Raw genomic sequence first — 27,903 nt, 5'->3', positions numbered from 1 at the left:
ACTAATCCCGTTTCCAGCGAGCGGGTCATGAATTTTTTTAAATGGCTGGGGTTTCCTTGCGGGGTACTCTTTTGAAGCGGTCCGGGGGGAGAGGTCATCGGGCGAGCCCTCCTTGCTGCTCTCCTTCACATGTTCGAGCTTCTGTGATATGGACCCTAACCTCCTGAGTTCTCGGTTCTATGTTCTTTCATCGTCAGCCATTTTTACGATTGCCTTTTAAACAAGTACAACATTACGAAAAAGGTCCTCCAATTTATTTTTATTTTTTTGGAGGGGGGGGGTTCAGCCCCAAAGTCCTCTTTTCCCACCTATTGTTAACTATTTCCGACCCCCCAAACCCTTATCTGCACCTTCCCACCCCCCAAAAAAATGTGGATAACATTTTTCGTAATTTTGCACAAAAAAAGGCAGTCGTAAAAAATGACTGGCAATGAAACGACGTTATACAAAGTTCTCTTGGTGTTGTCTGGTTTTCTGTGGGGTGGGGTAGGGGTTTTATGGTGTATTTGAGGTAGCAGCAAATGCTTGCTGGATGCTGTTTATTTTGTTCCTAAAAATGGCGCTGGACGTCATTACAGATTTTCCTGGAAGGGGTTGGGGTGATGATGCCCGAGGCAGAGTCTCTCCTCGCCTTGATGATTTTTGTGTGGCTTGGCCGCTATTCTGATTCATCCGGTGTGATGCAGTTCTGCGGCTTGCTAGGCGGCTGCTTTGTTTGTTGAATGTGCTGCTGGTATTTGACTTTGTCGGCCCGGTTGTAGTGTTTTCCCGAGACTCGCTCCAATATCCTATTCGTTTTCTTGAGTGTTTGGAGCTTTGGGGTGAACTGTTTTGCTGCTTCCTTTTTTTGTAATGGCTTGACCAGTTTTGGAGGTGTTTGAGTACTCAGGGATTTTGTAAATCGATTATGGAGAACTTCAGCGGGGACATCTGGCATCAGCCAGTCCACTAGGAGCATAATGTTTAAAGTGTGGCTGCAAGGTTTCGGTGCATTGTGGGTGCGCATGTTGGTGTGTTAATTAAGAAAGGGATCCAGAGGCGATCACTCTAGGTAAGTAGAATCGGGGGACACTGGTGGCAAATCTTTATCTGCAGAAAATGGGGTCCAAGGTATGCCTGTCCCAATGCATGTCTCCATTGAGATGAATGCTGGCCAGAGATGTCCTGAGAGAATTGGTTGAGGTTCTATTTTTTCTTTCGAAACCAGATGTTAAACTCCCCTAGTATGATTACACTATTTCTTGTTGCAGAACAAAGTTGGCTGCTGTGTCCGTGAGTTTCTCTATGCCTTGAAGGTGGTCTTGAAGGTGGGTGTTCTCTATATGAGCAGGAACATGGTTCCATGTCATTTCATCGCAGGATGTTTTATCGCAGGTTTTTTTACTGTGGATTTCCTTTTACAAAAAAAAACACATTTTTAATGTTTTTATTTTGGGGGGGTTCCACCCCAAAACCCCCCCACCCCCCTGCCTTTAATTTGTTATATATTCCAGAACATCCACACCCAATTTATATATTTTTCTAACTCCCCCAATAACATTCGATCTGTTTTTTCGGCAAAACCTTTGCAGCAAAAAAACCCACGAAAAAACATCCTACGATGAAAGGACATTGTACCCCTCTCGGTTCTCTTCCTATGTAGCATATACATATTTCTTTTATTTGGATGCTTTTTCATCATTTCTGATATGTCTCCAACTTGTTCTCTGTTTCCCTATATCAAGCTAATTTGCTGCTCAGCCATATCCCTCACGTGTGATGTTGAGGCGCCCCTAGGCAATTTGGACTGGTACGTAGACCAAGAAAGAAGAATGCAAGACCTTAGTGTACAAACTCAACTCTTGTCCCTTGGGTATGGCTGTGGGGTTCTTCCCTTTCCAATCAGCCAACAGCTCTGGACAGGTGGCTGCTCTCAGAGTTGCTTAGATGGAGGGAGGTTGAGTTCTGGCCTGTGGTGGATTCGCCCATTAAATATTTAAATTAGTGCTGTTTGTGGCATATTGCCGATCATCGGTTCGACTTCCGGACTACAAATGCTTGGGAAAGTGATTACAGGTCATGGTCAATCAGAATGCATTACTGGTGCAGAGTATATATAAAATAATTGTTTCAGAGAATTTCATTAATATGGTCTGTTGCCATACAAGGCACTTTTAATGGCTCTTTGTCTTCTAGGGACAGGACAACCGTGCAAATGCCCTCTATAAAGACGTCCAGTTAAATTTCCTCCAATTCTGAGTTTGACTGAAGAATTCTTTCCTAGCTGTTGGAGAAATTCAGGAAGGGGTTATGGATATGACTCAAAGATGAGATGCGACCGGTGGGAGCCATGGAAGAGCATGCAAGCTGCCGGGATTGCATCGGATTCCAACCCGTCCATGATGGCTCTGGAAAATCAGATGCCCAGTGCGAATACAGAGAGCCATGTTGCTGCTTTTCCGATATTCTTACCACTCGCAAGAGCATAGGCAGGAAAACGGTTGGTGCCTACTCCCAGCAGATTGAGTGACAACAGCAGTGAGGTCTCAACCCTGATCCGAGAGGAGATAGTTTTGGACATTGAATGGTACAGTCTCAGTAGCTGATTATACTTCACCAAAAATCCTGGCTTCCATTATATAGTTCTGAAACTGATGGGCAGCTGCGCTCTCCAAGATCTTTCAGAAAGAAATGGCCTTTTTACCCCGTACCTAGCATTCTCTATATTCCACTTCCCCCGTTCCTTGATCCCCTACAATCTGCCACGCTCCTCCATCTATCAGCCCCTCGCCCACCCTGTTCATGCTCTTAATTCCGCTCCTTCTCCATTGTAACGCTTACCTTAGACTCCTCGGGGACACCACTTGATATTCGGAAACTTCTCAGGGTGCGCTGTTATCTTATCCCAATTGGACTCTCTATCTATACATGAAAACAATTACCACACTCAATAACTAAGTGATTCCTAAAATAGGGAAAAAAGAATCACCTTCAAAATAAACTGTATTCTTCGGTTACCTTAGTTGGTGATTTGGTTAGCTCTCCATCCTGCTTCTGCGCAGGGGTGCGTGTTCTGAAGAAGGGACGTGAGGAGAATGGAATTATCCTTAAACTTCCAGAAATGTCTAAAGGGGTACACTTCCTAACAGTGTCAGACAGGAATGGTGTCACTAACCCTCTAAATGCAGAAACACCCTAATGTGTCTAAAAACTGAAGTGCACAACCCGCAACATTTTTGGTTCCAAAATGCGTAAACTTAGTGTACCTGATGACGACAGAAAAAACGAACACTAATGTTCCTAGAAACAATTCTCCACACAACCCTCTTAACTTCTGTGAGGTGAATATGGTTTGAACATTCACTTGCGCGAAAGAACTAATGTGTGAAAAGCAGTTGCTACTATAGGAACCATTAATCTATAGCGAGAACTAAAAGGGAAAGATACTTGCTGTGAAAACAACAGGGGCGACAGAACTGGGAGGTGCGCCTCGAAAACTCTCCTCACAATAAACGCCAACTGGAAAAGCGTAACCGCCAACACCGCACTGAAGAAAGCCAACTTTACACAGAATTCACAACTTGGGACAGCGGACTGGACGGGAAAAGCTATTCCAGGGCACTACAGAAAAGGGTTTCCATGGAATACTAGGGAAGCTGAGGAATTCCTGTCAGAGGGCTGAACCGCGGTAAGCGTTCGCTGAGACAGCTGAAGACGCGAAGCGCCGTTGAGCAAAGGGGCGGGGCTTAAATACTCCCGAGTGACAGAAAACTAGACTGCTGGCCCACCTAGAGGTTGTAACTACAGGCAGCCATGTTGAGTGATGAGGAAGAGTCAACCTGCCTATTCTTAGACCAGCAACTGTAAGCGGCCAACCAGGAACTCTTGGAAATTCTTTTGCGAGGGAACCCCGTAATCATGACAGTATTCCCCCCCAAGGCCCCTCCAAAACTGAAATTCCCTCTCCCTGGTTTGGATGGGTGGTTGCGGTGAAACATTCTGAGTAGCCTAGGGGCATGAACATTCTCGCAGGGTTCCCAAGTTCTGTCTTGAGGGCCATAACCTTTCCAATCCACTAAGTAGAATAGCCTATTACGCACAATTTTGGAATCTAAAATGGCCTTGACCTCGTATTCTAGTTGGTCATCATCAATGACCACAGGGGCTGGTGCTTCGGAGATTCGTGTGTTTGGATTAACAGGCTTTAAAAGAGAGACGTGAAATACTGGATGGATTTTCATGTTCTTTGGAAGGGTTAACTTGATGGCCACGGGATTGATGATTTTTTCAATTGCAAAAGGTCCCAGGAAGCGGGGAAGGAACTTTCTAGCTCCCTTCAAGGTCAGGTTTCGGGTGGCCAACCAAACCAAATTCCCCACCTCATACTCTGGTGCAACACTTCTTTTGTCATCTGCAAATTTTTTCTGGGATTTTTTGGCCATGGATAATTGTTCTCGAGCTTGAGCGATGGCTGAGGTGATTTTCTCATGCAGGGATTTTACTGCTGGCATTTCTAACGGTTCAGGTGGATCGTAAGCTGAGGTGCGTGGATGTCGGCCATGTAAGGTGTAAAAAGGACTCAAACCAGTGGAGGAATGAACAGAATTGTTATATGCATATTCGGTTATCCACAAAACATTTAGCCAGGTGTTCTCCAATTGATGCAACATACATCTGAGGTACTGCTCTAGAGTTTGATTGGTTCGCTCAGTTTGACCGTCAGTTTGGGGATGATGACTGGTGGACAAACGTACATCAACTTTGGCCAATTCACAACATCTTCTCCAAAACTTGGCGACGAATTGGCTACCTCGATCAGAGATTATCACCGCAGGAAAGCCATGCAGCTTCACAATATTCTCCAAAAAGGTTTTTGCCAGAACTGAGGCTGACGGCAATCCTTTCAATGCGATAAAATGTGCCATTTTGGAGAACAAGTCCACCACCACCATGATCGTGTCAAACCCTTCACAAGGAGGTAAATCGGTGATGAAGTCCATGGAGATGGTGTGCCAGGGGGTTGGTGGCACACTCAATGGAAGAAGCAAGCCTGCAGGTTTTCTCTTTTGATTCTTATTTTGAGCGCAGTTACCACAAGTTTTCAAATGCTGAATGACATCTTTTCTCCAGGTAGGCCACCAATAAGATCTTTTAACTTTCTCCATGGTCTTTTTGATTCCGGGGTGACCTTCCAAAAGAGCGTCATGATAGTTGGTAACCACTCTTTCTTGTAGTTGAGGCGTGGGCAAGTATAACCGTTCTTGATAAAAGGGAAGACCCTCCTGCACTGTAAAGCCTACTCCTCTGGACTCCCAGTTCAACAATTCATCCTGCGTAAGATGGTTTTGAATTTCCCTTTTTAACTCTTCAAAGGCAGAGTCCGTTGTGTTCATTACTCCCAGGATCTTTTCTCCAGAAATGATCTCCACTGGATTCACTGGCACATAGGCTTCTTCTCCATTACCCATTCGAGACAAGGCATCAGCCTTACCATTTCGCACTCCTGGTCTGAAAGTAATAACAAAGTCATATTCCGCTAGAAAGAGGGCCCATCGTAGCTGTCTTGAAGATTGTGCCTTTGCAGAGCGTAAGTATTGCAAGTTCCGATGATCGGTGAAGATGGTCACCGTGTGTCGTGCGCCCAGCAAGTGATGCCTCCATTCCTTCAAGGCACAAATTATAGCCAAAAACTCCTTATCGGTAATGGTGTAATTTAATTCTGCAGCAGCGAACTTCCTTGACCAGAAAGCTACGGGGTGCAATTCTTGGGTGTCAGGATCACGCTGAGACAATACGGCTCCCATAGCCACGTTAGAGGCATCAGTCTCGACTACAAACGGAAGATCAGGTCTTGGATGTTGTAGAACAGGTGCAGCAGTAAATTGCTCTTTTAATTTCTTAAATGCCTCATCAGCTTCATTAGTCCATTCAAATTTCCTGTTTTTTCGAAGTAGTGAGGTGATAGGATGAACTAGGCCAGAGAAATCAGAAACAAAACGCCGATAGAAATTTGCGAATCCCAGAAAACTCTGAACTCCTTTGACAGAAGTTGGAGCAGGCCAAGACAGGATGGCATCAACCTTTCTGTTATCCATTTTGACTCCACTAGAAGATAGAATGAACCCCAAGAATTCAATCTCAGGGACGTGAAAATGACACTTTTCCAATTTCACATACAGAGAATTGTCTTGGAGCCTTTGAAGCACCGATGTCACGTGCCTTACATGATCCGCCAGGTTTGCAGAGAAAATTAAAATGTCGTCCACATAGACCACCACACAGATGTCCAGTAGATCTCTGAAGATATCATTCATAAAGGCCTGGAAGGCAGCAGGAGCATTGCAAAGCCCGAAGGGCATGACTTGATATTCGAAGAGCCCGAATCGTGTCCGAAAGGCGGTTTTCCACTCCTCACCTTTCTTAATTCGAATGAGATGATAGGCACCTCTTAGATCAAGCTTGGTGAATATTTGTGCCTGCTTCACCTGATCCAGCAAGGTCGAAATAAGGGGAAGAGGATAGCGGTTCTTCACCGTGATTTGATTCAGTGCTCTGTAATCTATGCAGGTTCGCAAATCCCCTTCCTTTTTGGGCACAAAAAAGAGAGGAGATGCCACCGGTGACTTGGACGGTCTAATAAACCCATTGGCCAGGTATTGATCCAGATAAGCCTTTAGATGAGCATTTTCTTTTTCAGTGAGGGCATAAATTCTGCTACAAGGAAGCTGAGCCCCTGGAATGAGATCAATTTGACAGTCATAGGGTCTGTGAGGGGGCAAAATTTCTGCCTGTTTTTCTTTTTGGAAAATATCCTGGAATTTTTTGTATTCTACTGGTAATGAACCTATGAGACCCAAGGTGGTGTAGATAGTCATCTCAGACTGCCTGGCGTCCTTTGGACCTTCTGCAGAAAAACACATACTTTGGCACTTGGAGTCAAACTTCAATGTCCGGGAACACCAATCGATCACAGGGTTATGCTTCTCCAACCAAGGTATTCCCAAGATGATCTGGAATTGAGGAGCTTGAATCAGGTCAAAAGAGATCCTCTCCCTGTGTCCTTCCTGGCAAAGCATTAAGAGGGGGTCAGTGCACTGGGTCACGGGACCTGACACCAAAGGTGTACCATCCACTCCGGAGACGTTTTCAGCTTCCAACTTATTCCTCAAGGGGAATCCCAATTTACTAGCCAGATGTTGATCCATGTAGTTGCCAATGGCCCCACAGTCTATGTACGCAACCAATGCATGCCTCTGTGTGGGGTTATTGTGGCAAGAAAGGACAATAGGACACACGAAGTGTGAGGTCGCTGCAACCTTTTCCATGCTCGACAAGCGGACCTCTAAACTTGTCGGGCACTGGAGTTTTCCGCCGTCTGTTCTTTTTTATCCGGATTGATTCCTCCTAAAGGCCTCCGTGAAGGTTTTACTGGACAATCCTTTAAAAAATGACCGGCCTTGCCACAATACAAACACAACTGCAACTGTCGTCTCTTCTCTCTCTCTGCTTGGGAAATTGGGCCTCGAATTCCGCCCAACTGCATGGGTTCATTGGGAACATCTAATCCTGACTTCGACGTTGGTTCTCGGGAGCGGACTACAAAGGGTCGACTGTCCTGACGAGCTCGATCCGTTCTCCTATCCTGAAGACGATGATCCAACTGGATTGTCAGGTCTATGAATTCTGTGAGACATTCGGGCGGATTGACAACTTGAGCGAGAACATCCTTCAGCTCACTGCGCAGACCACGATAAAACAGTGTCACTCTCTTTTCTGTAGGCCAATTAGTTTCTGCCACTAATCGATTGAAAGTAGCCACGTAAGCAAGCAGCTCCTGATTGCCCTGCTTGAGTGACAGTAACTCATTGTCCAATGCCTGACCTTGTGAATGGCGAGCAAACAATTTCTCTAACTCTCTCTGGAATTCTGAAAAGTTCTGCAACACGGGATCATCCCGATTAACCAAAGGAATGGACCAATCTGCTGCATGACCACCCAAATAAGACAACACGAAAGCAACCTTTGATTGGTCAGTGGAGAAAACCCCAGGTCTGCACAAAAAATGTAGTCTACACTGATTTAAAAACACGGCAAACCTTTTCGGGTCCCCCGTGAATCTCTCAGGAGGGGCTAAGGGAATATTTCCTGGAATTACCACTTGGAACGGAACTGAGGGCGATGTAGAAGAGGAAGCTTGGGCATTACCTTGGGGAAGGGGAACCTGTCCCGCCTGATTCTGTAATAACTGGCGAGCCAACTCTTCAGTTCGTTCCCTATTGATTCCCAGTTCCCTTCTAAGAGCGCCGGTTTCGGACCGGGCTGCATGGACTTCAGCTCTAAGTTCTCCCAGTAGTTGAGCTAACTGATCTACCTCAGAAGTTCCCATGATGCCCAGGCGGAGTATTTTTTATGACTGGCTTCGCGTTCTGTAACGCTTACCTTAGACTCCTCGGGGACACCACTTGATATTCGGAAACTTCTCAGGGTGCGCTGTTATCTTATCCCAATTGGACTCTCTATCTATACATGAAAACAATTACCACACTCAATAACTAAGTGATTCCTAAAATAGGGAAAAAAGAATCACCTTCAAAATAAACTGTATTCTTCGGTTACCTTAGTTGGTGATTTGGTTAGCTCTCCATCCTGCTTCTGCGCAGGGGTGCGTGTTCTGAAGAAGGGACGTGAGGAGAATGGAATTATCCTTAAACTTCCAGAAATGTCTAAAGGGGTACACTTCCTAACAGTGTCAGACAGGAATGGTGTCACTAACCCTCTAAATGCAGAAACACCCTAATGTGTCTAAAAACTGAAGTGCACAACCCGCAACATTTTTGGTTCCAAAATGCGTAAACTTAGTGTACCTGATGACGACAGAAAAAACGAACACTAATGTTCCTAGAAACAATTCTCCACACAACCCTCTTAACTTCTGTGAGGTGAATATGGTTTGAACATTCACTTGCGCGAAAGAACTAATGTGTGAAAAGCAGTTGCTACTATAGGAACCATTAATCTATAGCGAGAACTAAAAGGGAAAGATACTTGCTGTGAAAACAACAGGGGCGACAGAACTGGGAGGTGCGCCTCGAAAACTCTCCTCACAATAAACGCCAACTGGAAAAGCGTAACCGCCAACACCGCACTGAAGAAAGCCAACTTTACACAGAATTCACAACTTGGGACAGCGGACTGGACGGGAAAAGCTATTCCAGGGCACTACAGAAAAGGGTTTCCATGGAATACTAGGGAAGCTGAGGAATTCCTGTCAGAGGGCTGAACCGCGGTAAGCGTTCGCTGAGACAGCTGAAGACGCGAAGCGCCGTTGAGCAAAGGGGCGGGGCTTAAATACTCCCGAGTGACAGAAAACTAGACTGCTGGCCCACCTAGAGGTTGTAACTACAGGCAGCCATGTTGAGTGATGAGGAAGAGTCAACCTGCCTATTCTTAGACCAGCAACTGTAAGCGGCCAACCAGGAACTCTTGGAAATTCTTTTGCGAGGGAACCCCGTAATCATGACATCCATCCTTGCCCATCATTAGAACTCCCCTCCCCTGACATTGAAGAGAACTACAACATTCACTCAATGAAGTCGTCACTCAAGCGCCACCTCATGGCCCTTCCTCTCAGGCAGCATAACTCCCCCCTAAACTGCACTACCTTCGACTACTGCACTTACCGTCACCCACCTTCTCAAACGTCCGAGTAATTGTCTACCCCGTTTTTGTCCCTGGACTTTGTATTGCTTAAACCCTGTTAATTGCACAACCATTTGCCAGCTATCCAATGTGTGTTAATTCTTTGGTAGGGGAACTGGCTTCTCAATGGCCAAGAACTTCGGTTGGTTAACCGCTACGGGTTTCTTCTCGAAACACATGCCCTCCTTTCATTAATATTATTATTCTTGTTATGGTATTTATTGAGCGTGGACCTAGCTTCAGGAAGCAACGGAGCGCTTGACAATCATAGGGGAGATGGGGACGGAAGCAGAGAAAAAGGAGCGGGAGCTAACGACAGGCGAGGGCAGGCAATTGGCAGCAAGGGATCTAAACGCAAACGGAAGAGGAGACAGAGGGGGATCAGATCTGAAGTAGAGAGGGGAGGGTGTGTGGACCTTGGTGTTAGGGAGGAGCCATTGCTTGAAGAGGATGGTCTTGAGCTCTTTCCTGAACTCCTTAATAAACAACTACAGAGGAATTAATACAAAGAAATGCATATTTATACTCCTATATATTTAAAGGTATTTATGTGGGATTGAAGGTGGTTTTGAATAATGGAGAGACCGCTGAATATTATCAGAACGATAACTTCTTTTAAAATTGGATGTTGCTGGGTCAGAAAGGTCCCAGGCAGATGACGGGTGTTCATGTTTCTGATCTGGGGCTTCTCATTGGTTTATGTCCTGCCTTGAAAACGTGCCTCTTTGTCCATCTGAATACCCTATTGCTGTTGATGGTAATGGCCCAAAATGTCGCCCTCACAATTACGACGGCCGAAAATGGCAACTTTTTTTTTTAGACCCCCCTTACACCACATATAAATGTGGGGTGTGGGGCCTGTTGTTGGATGGTTTCTCTGCATCATATCCTGTATTTTCAGTACCAGTCGCAGCCATGCCACCACTACTCTTTACTTCTGTAGCTCACTACCTCCTATTCTCCTCTTTCACAGGCAGCTCTGAGAGCGACCGGGGTCGAGGTACCGACGATGATGAGGAGGAGGAGGAAGAGTTGGGCTGTGGGATTTTTGGAGATGCTACCACCCCCCTCACAGAATTCTTGTCCTTCAAGCAGAAGACAGCAAGGGGAAAGCCTCCACCCTTGGCTAAGGAACCCACGGATGGGAAGGTAAGTGCTCGCTAGTTGCGCCACCTGAGCTACCCATCTCCAACTGCAAAAATGAGACTTTCAAAAATGGAGGCAACAATTTTGCGATTGGTATTAAGAAGTGCTTAACTAGGCTGTTTCTGGAAAAAATAATATAGATGTGTATTTTTTGTGGATATTTCCGCCTGTGTTACAGCTAATCCACTAATAAGAGGGAAGAGAAAAGTGAATTGTGTTAAAAATGCAACAATAAAAAAACAGAAGGGAAAGAAAAAAGGGATACATGTAACGAGGGGGTGGGGGTTGGTTTGGTGCTTAGGGAAGTTGAGCTACAGTAAGATGCCCCCCAAAAATCATTCAAGTGGTCTTCCTCCGAAGCACACTTGAAAAATAGTTGGGCAGCTTTCCTTTGGTGGCATCTTTGTGATTGGCATTCATATGCCAACGTTATCAGATAAAACACCAGCTGATTACCATTTATTGATCCAATCGATTTGGTTCATAAAGCACTACCTCTGTCCATCTGCCTTTTGTACCAAGATAGTGGGTGAAGCTGGAAAGTCAAGCTGCACTTCTTCCTCTGGCCTGAGAGACTCCCCCCACCCCCACACCAGTATTCTACCAAAAGTATTTGCATTAGCACCTAGCGCCTAGATGCCAACCGGTCTTTGTTGCGCTTTATAAATATCTTTACAATACAATACATTACCCTCTCAAAAACACGACACAGCATTTCACCTGCAAAGGTTGAGGAAGTATAGAGAACTCCATGGCAGTGGTATGCAAAATGTGGCTCTCCAGAAGGATTGGACTACAACCTCCATCCACCCAAGCCAGCAAAGTCAAAGGTAAAAGATCATGGGAGTCGTAGTCCAAAGCATCTGGAGCGTGGTAGGTTGATGTCTTGCTTTTGTGCGTTCAGATGCTTCCTAGGGTGAGTGATTGAATGGATGAGTGCGATAATTTTTGAGTGCACACTGCCCACTGAATGACTTCTTAGCGCTTCCTATCGCACCATGTTTGTCAGACTGCCAGCAATAACTATGTTATGATTGATTAAATTTAATATTCCATCAAAAGACGCTGCTAATTGTGAAACTGCCACATATAGCACTGGCATGGACAAGATTTTTTTAAGCATCAAATTAAACTAAAATACCATAGGACTAGCTAGGCAGCATGACTCAGACAAAATAGTGAATTCAGTTGTGTTATTCAGAATTCAAAACAATATAGTAACTAGTAATATTAATCGTAAAACCAGAGAATCTAATTGAATTCTGTGTGCATGCTCCAGCCAGGTGGAATTCCCAACTCGCAGCAGGGCGTACTTCTTAATTATGGTGAAAGAAGGGTATTGAGTGCATGTCTTCTGCTCATGACACCTCCTGGCATGAGGGATCTCAATGAGTCAATATTAACAAATCAGGAAAGATGAAAATGATCTGTGGGTAAGGACAGGTCCTTAACATAGCACCATGGATTCCCTGTCCTCTGGGGATCCAGTTCTCCAGCTCAGGAAGCAACTTCTGCCCAGTGCATGTGGTTCTCACATTATCAAATTAAGTGGACCTGGGGTCACGTCCTGGGATAGTGTCCACTGCTGAAAGGATTTCCGCCCTCTTCCGCTATCCATAGGGTGATCGGTCTTCGTAGTCAATTTCCTTGTTTAATTTTCAGAAAAGCATAAAATGAACAGATGTCTATCCTCAGATTTCAGATACACAGAGGGTTACAACAGTCTAACCAATGCAGGATGCCTGGCTCTGATAGGAGGAGGAAATATGTATTCATTATTTATTTATGGTGTTTTGACGTATGTGAAGTCTTTCACCTTACACAAAGATCTAGTTACCATATGTACGGCTTTCTTACTAACGCATTGACTCCGTCCATGTCATTAAGAAATCAGGCTTTGTCAATGTGCTTGAAGGCTCGATGCAGGAATGAGTTCACTGCAAGGATTGTTGAAACGCTTTCTCCTTGCCTGAGTATCTCCCACCAGTCTTCAGGCGTAATAGTCGTTAGTTTCTTTAAAAAGTTACCAAAGAGTTCTGTTGGAAGATTTGTTAAAGCTTTTCAGAATAATAGTAGGTGTTTGAGAGTTTCTTTCTCTGTGACCTCTTTGCAGAGCCTGCAACACATGCTCATGTTACTGTCTCGACTTCTTGATTTTAGAACTTCAAGTGTCGGATATAGATTGAAACGGAATCTCATGAAAAATGTTCTGCAATGCGGACTTGGGCATCTTAGTACTTAGTACAATACCACACCATATTTTGGTGTGGTATTGTATACTCTGTGATTCGAATTCTTTGGATAGAGTTTGAAGTTTGCAGTTTTTTCTATGGTTTCTATCCAATATTGCCCCCATATTTATTGTTTTATTGCCACTGGGTTGTGTATTCGCTCCTGCTCTGTTTTGTTGAGGTTTTCCCATGTGCCTTTGCATTCTGCTTCTCAGCTTGATAGTTGTGTGTCACTTTTTCCTTCAAGCGCCCTTTTCAACAAGCCAAATCCTCTTTTAGGTGAATCGGACAATCACTTGCAGTAAAACGAGAGGGCCTTCCAAGTGACTAGAACTGGTATGAAGATTAGTCCCAATTCTGGTTGTATGATTTGGATCAGTACACAAGCTGGTAAACTCAAAGTTCCTTTCCAAAAGAGACCTTCTAGTGTATTCCAAGTCGCTTTGGAGAGGGCAAAACAAGCTTCAGCTCTGTAAGTTAGTATCAGAGTTGCTTTCATTTTATAAAACGTTACTGCTCGGCCAATTCAAAATTTGCCATATTTCTTTTGAATCAAATTTGCTTGGGTTGTTAACGCCTTAATTTGACTTTGCAGCTGATTTTCTCGAGGAGTATCTCTTGAACTGGTGTTGATTAGCATGCCAAGATATATAGTTGAGTTTGTGATTACTAGTTGTTTGTTGTTTATTTGCCACAAGCATGTGTTTGCCTACTTTCCATTGGCAGATCCTAAGAGGATGAAATATGGTAATTTCTAAAGTATTGAACTGAATAATTTGGAAGAATGAACATCGATAAGTCATTCCAGATCTGGAGGCTCAATGGTCCTTTGGCGCGTCAGTCTGTCATCATATAATGTGATTTTTCATATGCATTTTAAACCCCTGAGTTAATTCAAGGTTCTCATTCGGGCTGTATGTGACCATTCACGCGTGACCTGTGTAGTCAGATCAAGTACCAAGCCTATACATTTTGCCATGCAGAACTGCCGCCATTGTCTCAGAAACACATGTTTTGCCTCCACTTGGCTCCTCAGAGAATGATGGTTTTTATTTGCTTGGAGAAATATTTTCTTTATACTTGACTATATGAGGTTCTCACAATTCAGTCCATTACGCAAGGATTACACCTACCAATAGCCAGGCAGGTTTATGGGTGTCATTTCTGCATATGTGGTTATTTAATATTCATGATGTCTAAAATAGCAGCCATCCAACTGTTTGTAATCTAGGTGTGTAGCATGAATTGATGTTGAAGGGTGTTACGTCCAACCTGTTGATGTGGATGGTGGCCGACTGCGATCTGCAAGTCCATATGGCATTTACCATGACACAAATTGTTATGGAAGGGGTGTACCATACGTAGACGGTGGATACTTTCAATCCAATCTTTGCCTATGGATGTTGGCTACGTTTCTGCTTTGGCTGGACAAGTGCTTGACTTCAATTGTTGGTTGAAGATGGTGGTAATTTTAGGTTATGAATGTTTGATGCTTTGTATCCTTGGTCGTAAAAGGTTTTTACATTTCATCCTTTATGGAAGGTGTATAACCTTCAATCTGTGGTTCTTGATGGTGGCTACCCTCAATCTTTGATTGTAAAAGCCAGTGCCCATCAGTCTTTGGTTATAGATGTTTCCAAACTATCATGCTCGGTTGTAGAAGCTGGTTACCTTCAGTCTCTTTACCCTGAATCTGTGGTTGTTGTTATTTTTTAGATCCAATTGTCGTCTCTCCAATGTAGTTACCAAATGGATATTAATGTTTTTTATCATCAAATCATGGGCGTTGAAGGTGGTGAATTTTAAAAAAAAACATGGTAACTTGCTTTGTAGCTCAATAAACTCACCACGTGACACACAGTAACCAAATCCTCTTGAGATTTGACTATACACTCATTTTGATTATTAAAATGGTATGTGTCAAAATGTAGGTGCATTTTCAATCTTTTTTGTTGCTTTGAGTCCCAGTACATCCTAAAACGTAGCATGTACCAGTTAGCTGATAAATAGAAATTATTAAGGTCCCCCGGCCCACACACATTAGCAGTATCTAAATATTGTCCATTAGCTCACACAAGAGTAACAGTTTTCTTCACACACATGTACGCTTCTTAACTCTGAAAAATAATCTTCCACCAAATTGGGAACAGGTGGCCACCACCCAATCTCTACGCGTTAGTTCTGTTATACAGTTACCCCAAATCAAACTTTTTTCAAAATTAGTGTAGCGTACACCAGATCCACATTGCACACATGCGGAAACACTAAATCACGAAGAAAACCCATGGAACCTCCCAAGGTTCTGGTTGCAACCCTGCAGATCAAACTCTACACAACAACATATATATTATATTCTCAAGGACAGAATCTGTTGGGCGCGGGCGAGTGATCCTAATCATGGGGCATCATTAGGAGTATGGTGATAATGGTAAGAACATGTGGTATTTTAAATACTGTTAACTTTCTATATTACCACATAACTATGAGGTGGGTTTGCATGGTAGTGTTATGCCATGGATGGATAGAAAAACATGCATGGCGTAAATAAGCCATATATATGTAAATACAGTGTGCACTCATTTCTGCGTAATTGATGTAGTAAATATACCATGTGATTCCATTCCTAATTACCTGGTGTTTTTTCTATTTTCACCATAAACCTAATGAGACTATAGATTGTGGCCACATCATCATGAAAGTGATTTACGGTGACTGTATTGGCCTACGTTGTAACCATATCAAAATGTTTTACACTGTAATTCTGGCATATATTATGGGCGCAACTTCATAAAGTGATTTACAGTTCCAATGCTGGGATGTATCTTGGGGGCAGTGGCATGAAAGTTACTTATAATGGCAATGCTGCCATATGTTCTTGACACAGGCATCATGAACATTTTACACATTGTCCTGTGTACCGTTGGTGACGTGGTATCTACTGGATATGTTCATGTGTTAACTGTGAGCAGGCAAGTAAGGACACAGACACAAAAGGTAGGCGTTTCAACACCTTTATTAAGTTTCACTGGGGTTGGAGACTTTCGAACTGGCCCTAGTTCTATAATGGGAGTAAGTCATTCAGTCAAACAAAGGAAAAGTCTGTGTCAGAAACCTATACTTGCCCTCACGTTTCGCAATAACTAAGTGCATGAAAATAAAGAGTGTATCAAAAGAATGTCAGAATGGCATTAAGAGTGGTTCACCACTCCCTTCCCCAAGTGCAGTTCAATGGGGTTCTTACAAAGTTCCTTCAAGGTGGATAGTTTGCACAGTTAAAAGATTTCCCATAAATCTGTTAGGCTTTCCTTGCCTATTTCAATGTCAGTTCAATGTACCTCACAGTTCTCTTCATTGGATTCCTTTGGGCGTCCTTCATCCGGCTTCACAATTTTCAGCCAAACAGATATTCACAAAGTTCCTTCTCAGTTACTTTCACAGGCTGCTCAGGCCTGTCTTCAAACACTCAAACGTGGCTGAAACACTTTCTAGCTAAACTCCCTTCCCCAAACTATGTACTTCTCTTTCACAATGTTCACCTGTCAGAGACCTTCACAAGCGCATAGTATTATCATCCCCATGCGTGTCGACTCCGACAGCAGGGTCCTTATTATTATCACCTTGCCAGAGACTTTCGCAACCGCACAGTATTCTCACCCCTATGCATGTCCACTCTGACAATAGGGTTGATATCTCAATGTCTGTGCCTCCTGCACTTTGTTTCACAGAACGGGCCCTCTGCCACTCTGTTCCTTATTTCACAAAAATCTCAGTTCACATTAGCCTTTCAGGATCTCTGCACACTCTCCATCCCTAGTGCCCTTTCCTTCAATGGCTTTCAACACATTTCACTTTCATTATTCACTGTTCTGTTATCATTCAAGAAGCATTTAACAACGTCCCTCTTCACAAGGCATCGCTCTGTTGCTTTGTTTCTCATCAGCTCCTTCATCAGCTTTCAGTTCAATGTCTTTCATTCAAGCTTTCAGTTCAATGTCTTTATCCTTTAATGCGCATACTTGCGTGCAACACTGTAGCTTTCCACAATTGCGCGTATCACACATCGGACTCTCCCTTTCTTTGAACTCACCGGCTGTGATTGCTTTCATGCGTCCTTCTTTTTCCAGCTTGTTGAGGTCAGGGTCTTGCCCACCTGCCCCTCAGATACTACCAGGCGGTCTTGCAGCCCTGGAGAGGAAATAAGCAGTTTGCTGGTGCATGGAGGAAAAGGCTTAGCTGTCCCCTCAGCTCCCTTCTCTCAACTCTTCTGGCTTCTTGGATGCATGGCTATCTTGCCACGCTTTTGCCTGCCTAAACTTGCAGCCTACCAGCATCTCAGCATCCCATTCTCCCTTGCCTCATTCTCGGCAGCTCTCTCTCAGCTGCTACTCTGTCTCGCCATCCAGCTTGCCTTCCTTCTTGGCCCCTGTCACACTCTCTTTTTTTTTTTCTGTGCCCCACCTTTTATAGTTTGGAAAAAGGTTCATGAGTTTCAGGTGTGTGTGATTGTGACTGAGGGCCTGCCCCTGCCTGGCCTCATTAGTGGGACAAGGCCAGTGCATATTACTAGTGGTAATCTTCCTAGTCTCAGTCTTCCTCTTCCTTGTCTCAGTAGTTGGGCTGATAAGGAAAGGAGGGGAGTTACGGGAGTTGTAGTACCCCATTATGGTAGAGGGAATTTGGGGTAAATAACTGTCAGGAAATGGGGGATACCATGTCTCACCTTTCCGGTGTCTCCTCCCCATCCACGAGGACCCTCTACCCAGATGATCCTCCCTCGCTTGTCCGCCCCCAGCGTCGGGATCCAATAGCGATTGCCTTCCCATGCCACCTGAATAAGGGGTCCTCGGGAACTGAGTCATGAAACACCTTCAGGTTTTTCACATACCCTTCCCCTATGCAATATGGACGGGACTGCTTCACAGGCGAACCTCGAAAGGAAATCCACATTACCCTGGTCTTTTCCCTTTCTATGTTCCACTGTGAAGCAGTAAGGTTGCAAGTCTAGAAACCATCACGTAACCCGAAGATTTGATTCCTTTGGCTGACTTATCCATGCAAGGGGAGAGTGGTCGGTGATTAATTTGAATTTTCTTCATAATAGATAGCGATGGCCCTTCCCTGGCCACCTGAATAAGGGATCCTCGGGACTGAGTCTTGAAACACCTTCAGGTTTTTCACATAACATAGACAACCATTTGTAAATTGTAAGACTTTTTACCCCATTTTACACTGAGAAAAACAGATTGTTCTTTTAATGTCCTTCTGACTGTTTGAGGATGTGGAAGGACACTTGATCCAAAAAAGTTCTTCGTATCATGGACAACTCAATTATGCAATACCAGAGTAGCTTTATATATGAACCAACCAATTATGTGAAGGTCATTAAAGACATATTTGCCGGCCACCTAGTTGTAGTTTCTTAAAGAATCAAAAATCCATAGTATGCAGCAGCAGTTTGATTAATCAAATCTCCATAGTAACCATATAATGTTATATTAGTAATGCATAGGCCATCCTTCTATACTTTTTGTTTAGTGTTCCCTTTATAAAGTCACTAATGGTTCTGGTTACTTTGCCGACACATGTTTCGTTCTACGCAAGCTTTCTCAAGGCAAGACTGTGCATATAGGGCTTGATTATTATTGTGCTAATTTAAAATATAAATAGCAGCCCAATTTCATCCATGAACTGAAACCCTTTTCCTTTATTATCTTGTTTTCATACATATTACATGCATATTCTTCCCTTAAGTAAGCTCGCGTACAGTAGTTTTACGAAGTGGAAAAGCAACATTAACAACTTTCAGACTTGCTAAAGACCATAAATATAGAACTGCTACTTACATAGTACATGAAGTATAAAAGAAATTCACCTGATATCCTCCCTATGGATACTATGGAGATTTAATTAATTTAGGGTGAAGTAATAACAAGTAGGGCTTGATTTATAAAATTGCCACTATGACACATACGGACAAGACTACAGTGGTTATGTTTGCAGTATAAATGACACTTAACGTAACAGAACATAGTGTATAGATCGTTATGGAATTGGATTAATTAAGGGAAGTACAATTCAGTGGCTGGTACGGATCATTTTATTGACCATACAATCGTTTTAGTTTGTTATTGTGTAAAGTGCGTTCCTTCGGTCGGGGCCATGCAGCAAGCCACACAAGTCAAGCTCAGATGAAGCAATCTCCGACAACTTCCTTCAAAGCCTAGCTTATATGCGGAGTGGTCCACCCCAGAATAGTTTTGTATGTATCGAGCAAATGATCAGGGCGAACCGGGAAGAACAAAAACACCCAAAGATTTAATGATTATTGGAACATGACACAAACATATGCTTCATTAGAAACAGGTTAATAATTGTCACAGGTAAGTGAACGCAAAACATCCCCAAACAAAAAACATACTGTGATAATTAAACAATAGTACCAATTGCTATACATACAAAGCAGAACACATCTCATCAGTTCAGCCCCTCACAATTTTAAAAGGGAATTATATTGATGTAGGTTTAGAAAAATAAACCTGGTGCCCAGTGTACACAATAGACACTGTGCGGTATAAAAAGTCGAAACAACTGTGTTTCGGCCTTTCAGCAAACTTGGATAGCTGTGAATGTGACGGCCTTCATCAGGACAGGGAATTGTGGTCGGGGCTCTAGCAAGAGCTTCCTGTGTTGATGATCTACAATACAAATAGTATGTGCTAAATAATGGTCTATTTCCGGGGTGATTATTTCAGTAAGCTCAGAAAGTAGCAGAACGGTGTCCCCAATTGGGAAACGTACCGTGCTTGAATGAATGTAGCACGTGGAATCGGCGTATTCAGACAGCGCATGGGCTGCTAGGGTTCCAGTCCCATCATAATAAGGTAGTGGGGTGCTACGCATGCACCATCACCTAAGAATACACAAAAGGTGGAAAAAGTCCATGGTTGCAGGGCTTATCAAAACAAAGACTAGTCGCATCTCCTCTGGGGAAGGAAACCCCTCCCGTGCTTTAGTCGGAGTTGCACGTGAAGTATGCGCTGTCCGGCAGTGCATAGAGTCTGCTCTAATGTAGTCCCAGTCCCCTCATAAAGGAATAAACCTAGTAAAATTAAGAAAAGTGTATGTGAACCCCGGAAAATGGGGCCCTTTAGATACAAAATAAACAATATGCACGAGCGATGGCGTGCTCCATTGCATGGTCGTGGGGGATCCCGTATAACCCAAAAAGTATGTTCCCACCAGTGAATAGTGACAGCGCTGGGCTGTACCAACTGCTTAACTTATCTACGTCCAGACCAGTCCTCATGCTGCCAATAGACCGTAGGCAAAAGGCATCAGCCATCCACCGGTCCGTTTTTCCAGGTTGACCATGTTGGCATGTTATAGGCATAACAATAAAAAGCCTATTTATTAATTCATTGACAGATTCAGTTGTACAGACTTAGTACGGCAGAGCCAGGTACTTAATGGTAAAGTTAGCACCAGGTGGCCATATTGTTTACAGTCATTAAACACACAATGACCAGATGTCATTATGCCCAGTGGGCATAGAGGTTGTAGGTCACCATACTGCCAGCCTTATTCATTGATGGTTCTTTGCCGAACACACAGCGATGAAAGTGCCTGAATTCGCTATTCCTTTTTGGAAACTACTGATACCGACTTTACACTTTATAATTTGATGCAAAGGGAGACATGGGCATCTCCACTTCTACTACCACCTTGCTCCAACCTTATGCACTCCATGCTCCGGACCCCTGGCTGTTCCTCTCCCAACTCCTTTCTGACCCGCCAAGCTCCCAGTCCTTGTCTCTGCCTTTCCTGGCTCCCTTCTCGCCTGCCAAGCTCCCAGTCCCTGTTTCTGCCTTGCTGGCTCCCTTCTCGCCTCCCAAGCACCCAGTCCCTGTCTCTGCCTTGCTGGCTCCCTCCTCGTTGCCAAGCTCCCAGTCCCTGTGTCTGCCTTGCCTGGCTTCCTTCTCGCCTGCCCATCTCCCAGTCCCTGTCTCCACTTTGCCTGGCTCCCTTCTCACATCCCAATCACTCAGTCCCTGTCTCCGGCTGACCTGGCTTCCTTCTTGTTGCCAAGCTTCCAGTCCCTGTCTCCACCTTGCCTGGCTCCCTCCTCTTTGCCAAGCTCCCAGTCCCTGTCTCCGGCTTGCCTGGCTTCCTTCTTGTTGCCAAGCTTCCAGTCCCTGTCTCCACCTTGCTTGGCTCCCTCCTCGTTGCCAAGCTCCCATCCCTGTCTCCGGCTGGCCTGGCTTCCTCCTCGTTGCCAAGCTTCCAGTCCCTGTATCTGCCTTGCCTGGCTCCTTTCGCGTTGCCAAGCTCCCAGTCCCTGTCTCCGCCTTGCCTAGCTCCCTTCTCGCCTGCCAAGTTCCAGGACCCTGGCTCCGCCTTGCCTGGCTCCCTTCTCGCCTCCCAAGCACCCAGACCCTGTCTACGCCTTGCCTGGCTCCTTTCTCGTTGCCAAGCTTCCAGTCCCTTTCTCCACCTTGCCTGGCTCCCTTGGCATTGCCAAGCACTCAGTCCCTGTCTCTGCCTTGCCTGGCTCCCTTCTCATTGCCAAGCTCCCAGTCCCGATATGAGATGATATGATATATGATAGGTTATTTATAACCTGCTTAATACCCAGAGGTTTCTAAGCGTGGACCCGAGGATCGAACTTGTGGTGCTCCATGTCGTCTTGCTTCCAAGGCGAGCACATTGCCCTTGAACTATCCTCTCGAGACATGTTGCCCCCGAGCTATCCTCCCATGCTTGGCTTCCTTCTTGTTGCCAAGCTTCCAGTTCCTGTCCCTGCCTTGCCTGGCTTCCTTCTCCTTGCCAAGCTTCCAGTTCCTGTCCCTGCCTTGCCTGGCTTCCTTCTCGTTGCCAAGCTCCCAGTCTCTGTCTCTGCCTTGCCTGGCTTCCTTCTCGTTGCCAAGCTTCCAGTCCCTGTCTCCACTTTGCCTGGCTTCCTTCTCGCCTTCCAAGCTCCGAGTCTCTGTCTCCACCTTGCCTGGCTCCCTTCTCGTTGCCAAGCTTCCAGTCCCTGTCTCCACCTTGCTTGGCTCCCTCCTCGTTGCCAAGCTCCCAGTCTCTGTCTCTCTCTCTGCCTTGCCTGGCTTCCTTCTTGTTGCCAAGCTTCCAGTCCCTGTCGCCACCTTGATATGATATGATATGATAGGTTATTTATAACCCGCTTAATACCCAGAGGTTTCTAAGCGCGGACCCTGGGATCGAACCTGTGGTGCTCCGTGTCGTCTTGCTTCCAAGGCGAAAACGTTGCCCCTGAGCTATCCTCTCTTGCTTGGCTTCCTTCTTGTTGCCCACCTTCCAGTCCCTGCCTCCATCTTGCTTGGCTTCCTTCTTGTTGCCAAGCTTCCAGTCCCTGTCTCCACCTTGCCTGGCTTCCTTTTCGTTGCCAAGCCCCCAGTCAATGTCTCCACCTTGCCTGGCTTCTTTCTCGTTGCCAAGCTCCCTGTCTCTGCCTTGCCTGGCTCCCTTCTCGCCTCCCAAGCACCCAGTCCCTGTCTCTGCCTTCCCTGGCTTCCTTCTCGTTGCCAGGCTCCCAGTCCCTGTCTCTGCCTTGCCTGGCTTCCTTCTCGTTGCCAAGCTTCCAGTCCCTGTCTCCACCTTGGCTGGCTTCCTTCTCGCCTTCCAAGCTCCCAGTCCCTGTCTCTGACTTCCCTGGCTTCCTTCTCGTTGCCAGGCTCCCAGTCCCTGTCTCTGCCTTGCCTGGCTTCGTTCTTGTTGCCAAGCTCCCAGTCCCTGTCTCTGCCTTGCCTGGCTCCCTTCTTGCCTGCCAAGCTCTCAGCACCTGTGTCCACCTTGCCTGGCTCCTTCCTCATTGCCAAGCTCCCAGTCTCTGTCTACACCTTGCCTGGCTTCATTCTTGTTGCCAAGCTATCAGTCCCTGTCTCCACCTTGCCTGTCTTCCTTCTCGCCTTCCAAGCTCCCGGTCCCTGTCTCTGCCTTGCCTGGCTCCCTTCTCTCCTCCCAAGCACCCAGTCCCTGTCTCTGCTTTGCCTGGCTTCCTTCTTGTTGCCAAGCTTCCAGTCCCTGTCTCCATCTTGCCTAGCTTCCTTCTTGTTGCCAAGCTTCCAGTCCCTGTCTCCACCTTGCCCGGCTTGCTTCTCTCCTTCCAAGCTCCCAGTCCCTGTCTCCACCTTGCCTGGCTTCCTACTCGCATTCCAAGCTCTGAGTCTCTGTCTCCACCTTGCCTGGCTTCGTTCTTGTTGCCAAGCTCCCAGTCCCTGTCTCTGCCTTGCCTGGCTCCCTTCTTGCCTGCCAAGCTCTCAGCACCTGTGTCCACCTTGCCTGGCTCCTTCCTCATTGCCAAGCTCCCAGTCTCTGTCTACACCTTGCCTGGCTTCATTCTTGTTGCCAAGCTATCAGTCCCTGTCTCCACCTTGCCTGTCTTCCTTCTCGCCTTCCAAGCTCCCGGTCCCTGTCTCTGCCTTGCCTGGCTCCCTTCTCTCCTCCCAAGCACCCAGCTCCTGTCTCTGCTTTGCCTGGCTTCCTTCTTGTTGCCAAGCTTCCAGTCCCTGTCTCCATCTTGCCTAGCTTCCTTCTTGTTGCAAAGCTTCCAGTCCCTGTCTCCACCTTGCCCGGCTTGCTTCTCTCCTTCCAAGCTCCCAGTCCCTGTCTCCACCTTGCCTAACTCCCTTCCTGCCCGCCAATCTCCCCGTCCTACTCTGCATCCTGGCTGGCTCCCTTCAAGTCGTGTTTGTGACCTGCTCCAAAGCTCAGCTACTTCCCTCATCGGCATCACGGCTCAGTATTTTTCCTCTGTTGAAACACTGAGCTGCCCTCTTCTCCCTAATCCCCCACCCTCAAACCACCCTTCACTTACCCCAGCGCATGCCTTGACAGGGGCGCAAGTAGACCGAAGCCTCTTTGGGGCGAGAGGTTATGAAATGCATCAAATGGTGGGGGAGGGGCTACCTTCAGAGACTATGTGCGGGTTTCACAAATTAACTTTTGTGGTGCCCAATTGCCATTGTCCCAAAGGAATGTTTTGGGGTACTACTATCCAATTAGCAACCAATGGTGGAATTTCATGCACATTGGAACAGTGAATTTCCCAAAAACCTGATCGGTGTGAAATATAGAATGCACTTTTTGATGGCAACTGCCAGCCTGGTGTTGCTGTGGTTGTGTTGTGGTGCATGTTGGATCTGTCTGTTGGTAGCTATGTTGCATATCCAGCTGCATTGTACCATAATCCCATGCAAGACTGGGTGGCGCTACAGCTGCAGTGTCTTAGAGGTGTCAGTGGGCGGTCAGAGGGGAGGTCTCCGAAAACTGACTAGATACTGTGGTCTCTGAATTTGGTATAGTGTCACCTGGCACGGCATCACCTAGCCTAACAATACAACTCCACACACAACTCCGGGAGCAAATCATCATGGGTTACACAATGGAACATACACCAACCAAAAGCAAAAGTCTTCACTAAATTTCCCTGAACACCAGATTGACCCAGCATAGATAGCTGCAACATAGCTCCCCACACTCCTTAAACATCACTCTGACAGACACCACAGTCAACCACCCAATTTAGGTCAGCAACCTGGAGAGCCAATTCACCACAGTTCTTGGCAAGTCACAACATATCTGAAACTCACACACTACAGACAACTTGCAGTGAAGCATGGTTGCCCTGCCATCTGTTAGTCCCCTAGCCCACCGCGTACAGATGCTGAAGCGCCAAGAATCCATGAAAAGAGGGGAATGTGTGCTATGCAAGACTCAACAACATAGCATAAGTGGGCATAGCAAAGTGCTTTAATCATTCTCGTTGGGGGTAGTACTCGGAACAGTCCAGACAACATTGGAGACTGGCAGCAGGAGGGCAGGAAATGAATGTCCCTCTGCTATGCTACAATAGTTGATGCAGTGATTAACTGGTGAGACTATATATGTGCCTGTTGATTAAAGTAAAATGGGAACTGAAAGGCGGTGCCTGCAACAATAACGCAATTCTAGGTGATGTCATTGGAGGCCATCTTGTCCCGAAAATCATAACATTTGCCCCATTATAAGGCAGTCTTTTTTAATAGTAGGAACTTAATCACTTCTAAGAACACCACTTTCTGGAGTTGTCACAGTGAGAGCACAAATATTGGTTAAGCAGTGACACCGGCATTTTAACCCCCTCTGAAAATTAGGCACTTGACCTTCTGCACTCTACTTGGTATAAATATTTACATTTTGGCTTTCAAGGACTACAGTAATACTGTCTTATAGTGTTAATTGAAAAATACTCAAATCCCATAGGAAAGCAACTGAACAATATGAAAATACTTATTGACACATGCACGCCACGGCGATATAATTGTACTTTTATTTTCCACAAAGAGTCTCATTGTGAAGGGGACGTTTGCTAGAGCCACCCCAGCTGTGGCAGAAAGCAGCGCGTCCAGAGAAGCAACATAGATATGTTTTGCAGGGGGGATGCTGTGTTTTTTAAAAGTAGAATGAGAGCAGCAGCAACAGAGGAGTCCCCCATGGTGGGTAACTGTCTGGTATTTGGAGACATACATTTTCATTGTGCGTGTCCTACAGGAATGTCGCCAGCACACTGAAGGCTCATTGTATGCAGGCAGGTGCAGGGAGCATGAATAGTGTTTGGGCATAGTTTAAGAAATGTGTGAGCTCAGCAGCACTTCCAACCAATCAGTGGCCAGCATGCAAAATCAAACAATTACTTTGTGCTCAAAAAAGAAACAAATCATTGGTTTAAATCTGAGCCCTTCCAGGGCCTGTCACTGCGAAATGGGGTGGCCGCTGAGACCCTGTCATACATTAGAGTCCCCTTTCAGCATACCCCTTCTTCACAGCCCTATTGCGTCACAAAACTAAACGTTGATCACAGTGCTTCATGACAGTCCTTCTCCTTTGTTATAGACATTGATCACAGTCCTATTTCTTCATCATAATACTTACCCATCATCACAGTCCTTCAACACAGTCTTTCTCCTTCATCAAAGTACTTCTTTCTATCTTAATCATTGTCACAGTCCTGGCCCTTCATCAGTGTTTCACCTTTATCACAGTTCTCCTGTGTCAATCTTTCATCACAGTCCTTCTCTTCATCCGTTTTCTTCTTTCGTCACAGTCTTCCTTCATCTTAGTGCTCCTCCATCACAGTCCTGCTCCTTCACTGCAGCCCTTTATCACTGTCGTTAGCCTTTGCCACAGTCCTCCATCACAGTCTATCTCCTTCACGGTTATAGGTCAAAGGATCGACAACCAAAGGGTCGAATGGTCAAAGGATCGACACCAAAGGACCGAAAACCAAAGGATCGAATTATTATTTTTTTGTTTTTTGGGGGGGGTCCCCTCCAGATCCCCCCAACCCCTGTTTTTGTGGTAAAACCACTTTTTTTCCACTAAAAATCAAAATCACTTGATCCTTTGACCATTCGACCCTTTGGATTCGATCCTTTGACCAGACACCCTCCTTCACCACAGTACTCCTTTTTCACAGTTCTTCATAGCAGTTTTTCTCCTTTGTCACAGTTCTTTGTAGCAGTTTTACTCCTTTGTCACAGTTCTTCATAGCAGTTTTTCTCCTTTGTTACAGTTCTTTGTAGCAGTCTTTCTCCTTCGTCACAGTTCTTCATAGCAGTTTTACTCCTTTGTCACAGTTCTTTGTAGCAGCCTTTCTCCTTTGTCACACTTCTTCATCAGGTTGTTCTCCTTTGTCGTAGCGTGATGTTGCAGATAAAACAAGTGGCGCGCAAGGCCATGGCCCCACCTGTCCCCAAACGGCAGCAAGCATTTAGAATCAGGAAACTAGAATTAGGTGCAATTTTGTGTATGCCACTGCCAGGTAGAATGTAACACAAGCAGGCTAGAGTTAATTTTGCCACATTGTAGTGAGATAGTTCCACCACATTAGGGAGGGTTAGGTTGGGAATAGACACAGAGGGAATGTAGTAAATGGTGGTATGCACAGTTAGATAGGATGCATATGTAAAGCCGCATTATAATGACAAAAGAAACACCATGTTTTCCTTTGTATGCCCCTGCACAGCACACAGTTGAAAAAGCACAGCATTGCATTTTAAATAGCTTAATAGGGATTTATGTTGGTTCAAGATGGTATCCAGACAACTAAAAGTGCCACGGTGGAAAGAAAGGGAGGATAGCTGACGCTGAATCAGTAGGCCTTTCCCATGGTTCCAGCTTTAGATTAGCAACAATTAAGTTTGTTTTATTGCTAGCAGACAGAAATATATTATATACAAGCTTAATTGCCAGGTGCACACAATAACATTGCCAATAACACACTAGCAAGGTACACCCACAGTGCCCCCAATGGTGAAAGCAGGTCAACGCACGAATGAAGAACACATGAACAGGTTGAATACATTAAAACTAAAAGGCCTCATACACTGGCCTCAAACTATAATAAATGAGTTATGGATGTCATGTCCCCAATTAAATCAAACACCTGCAAGCAGCAGCATCTATCAGAAGGAGGTACAGGACGAGCAGTCCAAGGTTAAGCAAACTGTCTGCAAGGTTGGGGCCGGACGTGGGATGATGAGCTGGGAGTGAGTGTGATAGTTCTCGGGCCAAGGCAATGCTTCGATCACTCCTTTCCCACCAGAAGTTAATTGGACTGTTGTGGATAAGTTTAATACCCAAGGCCACATCAGTAACAGGAACCAGTATTGTAATGGTGTCAGCAGGTTATGCTGCCAACCAATTAGAGAACTGTCCAATGAGGTCCCAGGCGTGATGTCTTGTATGATGAGAGGGACTCTGGATAGGCTCAAAGATAATGATTGTCCAATTGAAAAGGGTAATGTACAGAAAACGATATGTGATTTATTTTAACAACCAATGGTAGTTG

At 45.3% G+C, this 27,903-nt stretch overlaps 1 protein-coding gene across 1 annotated transcript in view; it reads left to right on the top strand.

The window, feature by feature from the left end:
* KIFC2 (kinesin family member C2) overlaps positions 1-27,903 on the top strand; it is a 336,639-nt gene that overhangs the window by 157,728 nt on the left and 151,008 nt on the right. Inside the window, exon 3 of the mRNA XM_069621788.1 lies at positions 10,652-10,827. Within this exon, the coding sequence (XP_069477889.1) occupies positions 10,652-10,827 (176 nt within the window). The remainder of the gene's footprint in view (positions 1-10,651; positions 10,828-27,903) is intronic.

Source organism: Ambystoma mexicanum, chromosome 5q, assembly GCF_040938575.1.
Source record: "Ambystoma mexicanum isolate Mex_15411 chromosome 5q, UKY_AmexF1_1, whole genome shotgun sequence".
Classification (NCBI taxonomy): Eukaryota; Metazoa; Chordata; class Amphibia; order Caudata; family Ambystomatidae; genus Ambystoma; species Ambystoma mexicanum.
Note: the sequence above shows the minus strand (reverse complement) of the source record. Positions and strands in the feature narration are given on the sequence as shown.